General features: G+C 36.0%; 1 protein-coding gene across 1 annotated transcript in view; it reads left to right on the top strand.

Annotated features, from left to right (window-relative positions):
- Heph (hephaestin) overlaps positions 1-3,274 on the top strand; it is a 96,916-nt gene extending 93,642 nt beyond the window's left edge. Inside the window, exon 22 of the mRNA XM_021153354.2 lies at positions 2,398-3,274. Coding sequence (XP_021009013.1) covers positions 2,398-2,630 — 233 coding nt within the window. The 3' untranslated portion in view covers positions 2,631-3,274. The remainder of the gene's footprint in view (positions 1-2,397) is intronic.
- The last annotated feature ends 1,374 nt before the right edge of the window (positions 3,275-4,648 follow it).

Here is a 4,648-nt window from a genome sequence, read left to right on the forward strand (position 1 = left end):
GTGTGTGTGTGTGTGTGTGTGTGTGTGTGTGTGTGTGTGTAATATGTGATACTTCTAGCATGACTAGACTTGGGCACCATAATATAATACCTTAAGTTTTCTGTAGGATGTCAGAAGCCAATCAAGTGTGTACCCTCAATATGGTTATTTGTGTCATGTCTTCTCTATAACCTTTGAAATCTGGGGAAACAAACACATCATAAATAACAAAGCTGTGTTCATAGCTCATAAACTATCTTATGAGGGAGATGAAAAATCCAAATTCTGTTGGGTTAGACTTGAAAGAGTTATACCAGAAACAAGGATTTCTACAAACACAATTTGAGACTGGAACAAATACCGGACATCCTTCCACAACTACTTCTATTCTTTTTTCCTTTTATCTATGGTATACCAAGAAATTTAAACTTGTGAGCCATTTATGTTTTTTCTCTTTGAGAAAATAAAGATGCTTTTCCTATAATGCCTAGGTCAAAATTATGCTTTTATTCTTTGCTCCATTTGTGCCTTTTACCAGGAAAGATTCAGAAAATTATGTGTGGTACAAGGACTATTAGACAGGGGCATGCTATCATGTCTGATATTCCTGCACTTGAGAAGTGGAATAGAAGGACCATAGGTTCCAGACAAGTGTAGACTCAAAGTGATGCTATGTCCCAAAGGGGAAAACAAACAAACAAATGATTATAAAATGGGTACTAAAGAATATCAGTTCACTCTGGAGGTTTTCAGATCTACTGAAAACCAACTCCTCATTAGTAAAGTCCCAATGATATACTTAAACTTCTCATAAATTGTAAACCTTTGACTGGGATATATTCTGGAGAGGTTAGAGAAAGGTAAGGTAAGTTTGAAAGGGCAGTGCTTAGATTACATTTTCTTCAGTTTAAGGAACCTAATGTGTGTGTGTATGTTATACATATATGTGTGTATATATAATATATCAGCATCTCAGTTATTAAACACATGTGTATGGATACACACATACATAATATATACATATATATGCATGTGCATTTATTCTGTGCATATTTGTTTACATATACATGGCTATTATGTGTGCATTGTTCATAAACTTTCACTGAAGAAAAATACTGTCAAAAGTGTGGACTTAATAAAACTCACTAATTTTCTAAGTTTGAAGTTTTTTCAGGGGCACAAGAGAAACAAATGCCAGAATGTAAACTCAGAACCAGAATGGTTTTCATTTCCATTTGAACTCATTACTTTGCAGCTTTTTCCAGTTCTGTGAAAACATTTATTCATCCAATGCATTTGTCAAACAAGTGTCAATTACCAGGGGTACAAAAACAAATAAGACATAATTGCTACTTTCCAGTGCCTAAAAATGGAATGAGCCACAAAAACAATAATTGTAATGCTAGATGCTGTGCACAGAAAGGGTAAATAGCGATACTATCTTGTAATTATTGTATATTTGCTATTTACCAGGAGCCATGCTAAATATTCCATGCATATTATTAGCTCACTTAAATTTGCTTGTCATCATTATCTTCATTTTACAAAAAGAGTAAACTAAGATTCATTAAGGATTTGGGTACTTAGCCCCAGGTCACAGACTAGATAAACTATAGATTCAGAAAGAATACAGTCAATTTGGAAACCTAGAGGAAGGCACTATTAATTGTACAAATGAATTGCACTTGGAGCTAGAAAGATGAGAAAAGGGAGGAACTTATTCAGACAAAGTAAGAAGCGTGAACAAAAGCATAACTTATAAATGTACCATCACTTATGGAAAATAAAAATTGAGTTTCTGTGGTTGAATAATAGCAAACAAGAATATAAAGGTCATTTAGAGCTTGACTGAGAGGGTTGGAATGTGTGACTTCAAATTCTGTACTAGCCCTGTAGATCATTTGAAGACAATTGAATGTTTAAATGACAGAAACTATCACAATCCTCAGGAAAAATCAATATGAAATCACTATTAACATGATCCACAAAGGTGGGATTCCAGACACCAAGGTGGCAAGCTCTCACAGTGTAATGGTGAAAAAGAGCACTGATAAGCTCTATTGACTCAATGTTCCTCACGAATTTTCACTTATTTCTCCTAATTCTAGCTCCATGAGTTCATGAAAACCAAGTCTAATTACTTTTTTTTTCTATAGCACAAGATTTTAAGTATTCTTCAGTAAACCTTGGTCTTCCCATGAGCAAACAGAATACGTACATGACTGATTGTCAAGGAGTGCTTCCAGCTGTGATATTATAATTGTCTGATTATGAATTTGAAATCTATCTTTAATCAGTTGCTATTTTGGAGAGTTGAGATAGGTCTTCTGTTCTATTTTCATGGACTTGTTTTCCTAGGAGATGTCTGTAAAAGGTAATCTCTTATATGGATATCCCTTTTCTCTTCCTCTATTTCAGCAGTGATTCTAAGGGACATTGGAGGTGACAATGTGAAGATGCTGGGCATGAACATTCCCATAAAGGATGTTGAGATTCTGTCTTCTGCTTTGATTGCCATATGTGTGCTTCTGTTGCTCATTGCTCTGGCTCTTGGTGGTGTAGTCTGGTACCAGCATCGACAAAGAAAGCTCCGGCGCAACAGGAGGTCCATTCTTGATGATAGCTTCAAGCTTCTCTCTCTCAAGCAATAATAGCTAAAGCCTGAAGATATCTTCAGAAAACACATCTGGGATGTATCCCATGTTCCCAGAAAGCTGTGTACTAGTTAAAAACTCTTTTGTCAAGGGGTAGGGATAGTGGAGAGGCAGAAGATGGAATCAGAATTATCTGGGCATTTCCTTATTTATTTACATGGGATTCATATGTTCTCACCTTTTTAAAAATTTCCATACCACTTGAGAATTAGGTAAGTTCCTTTGTATACAAATTTCAGCAGCTGGGATATGTCACCATTCAGTACTACAAAGTACATAAATTCCTAGAATATAATCATTCTCACAGAATAGATACCAAGAAAAAGCTATCTATTTAGGTTTCTAATCCCAGGACCTAGATAGACAAGTACACTTTTAATTGAGGCCAAATGATGAGCCACAACAGTAACCCATAACTAAATAGAGGACAAAGAACATAAGTATGATGCAAAATGAGAGATAGGATGTGTAGTAGGATTCCAAATTTTAGCTTAATTGTCTTTGACAATGGACTATTGGAGAAATGAATGAATAGGTTGTGGCTGTCAACCTCTGGAACCAGAAGTACCTGTAAGACAGTCCTTCAAGTTTTTACACAGTGGTACTGAAGAGAATTTTGAGTGTCCTCTCCATGTTTCAAATAGCAAATCTTGTTCATTAAAATACTTATTAAAAGATTTGAATACTGAATTTGGTGATTTTTGTGATTCCTGTGGCTACTTGGATGTGGGATTACATTTTAAACCAAAGAATTTCAGGGATCTGTGGAGGTATATTATAGATTCATATAGCCCTTGTGGATCTTGGAGACTTTGTGCTGTCTCAAAGTAAGCATCCGTGTCAAAGTGGTAGCATCCTTGAAGACAAGTTCTGTGGGTGGTAATTTTCTTTTTTGGAATGTCAAGAAAAGTAGCCAGAGAAGGTACTGAAACAATACCCATTCCTGTCTACTGAGCAAACATAGGTAGGAGCATGCATGGTGATTTTTGTGTGTGTGAGTGGCTACAGAGATAGAAGAAGTATGTTTGCATTTTATAAACCTCTTTAGAAGACAGATTCCTTCCTTCCTGTACCTTGCAGCAACATCCCTTTGTTGCCAGCATGTTTAGATCTCTCCCACACTTTGATCAGGAAAATAGGAATAGGGTAAGACATCCCATTCTCACTATAGTTTCCACATGGCAAATGGAGAACAGAAGGAGCATCATGGAGAGTAATGATAATAGCAGTGGGATGGGGATATAGCTCAGTGGTAAAGTGATGGCCTAATATAAGACAGTCCCTGGGTTGAAAAAAAGAGCATAAAAGGAAACAAAATAGAAAACAAGGTACTAACAGAAACACATAGTGATCTTATACATATCAAAGAATTCTAATTCCTGATTGTTTTGGATTTGCCTTGGTTCATTCAAATGAAGATTATATTATTTTACTTAGGGTGACTCATCTGAAAATTGAGTAGAGACTCAAATTTTCATCTATTTTACTCCAAAACATTCTATTCTCCTTTGTCATGGAAACATATACTATTCTTTGTCTTTCTTACCCACTTGATTTCAAATTGTGAGGTTGCCTAGCAACTTGTGTACTTACTTAGCAACCCACAGTGTTGGTTTCCATATGACATGAAATGTTGCAGGTCAGAGGCCAGTAATGAAAACAAAGGCCAGAGTAATGCATTTTATTCGTCCGTGGTCAGTGGCTTTCTGGAAAGTTTCTGGAAATCTAGGGAACATAGATGTGGAGGAGCATATTAATTACTTGTTATCCTGTTATAGAAATAATATGCCTTCTCACTGAGAAATTGCTCTGTACACTTAGAGGTAAAGTAGAGGCTCTTAACCAGAGTGCACATGGATGACTGTGGCTAATACCCAAATAAGAGTTTGAAATAAATGGAATATTTTTTACTAACCTATATGCCTCAGGTTTATGCATCCTTCAAACACTGTCAACCTTAAATCTCTCTCTCTCTCTCTCTCTCTCTCTCTCTCTCTCTCTCTCTCTCTCTCTCT

This window comes from Mus caroli, chromosome X (genome assembly GCF_900094665.2).
Source record: "Mus caroli chromosome X, CAROLI_EIJ_v1.1, whole genome shotgun sequence".
Classification (NCBI taxonomy): domain Eukaryota; kingdom Metazoa; phylum Chordata; class Mammalia; order Rodentia; family Muridae; genus Mus; species Mus caroli.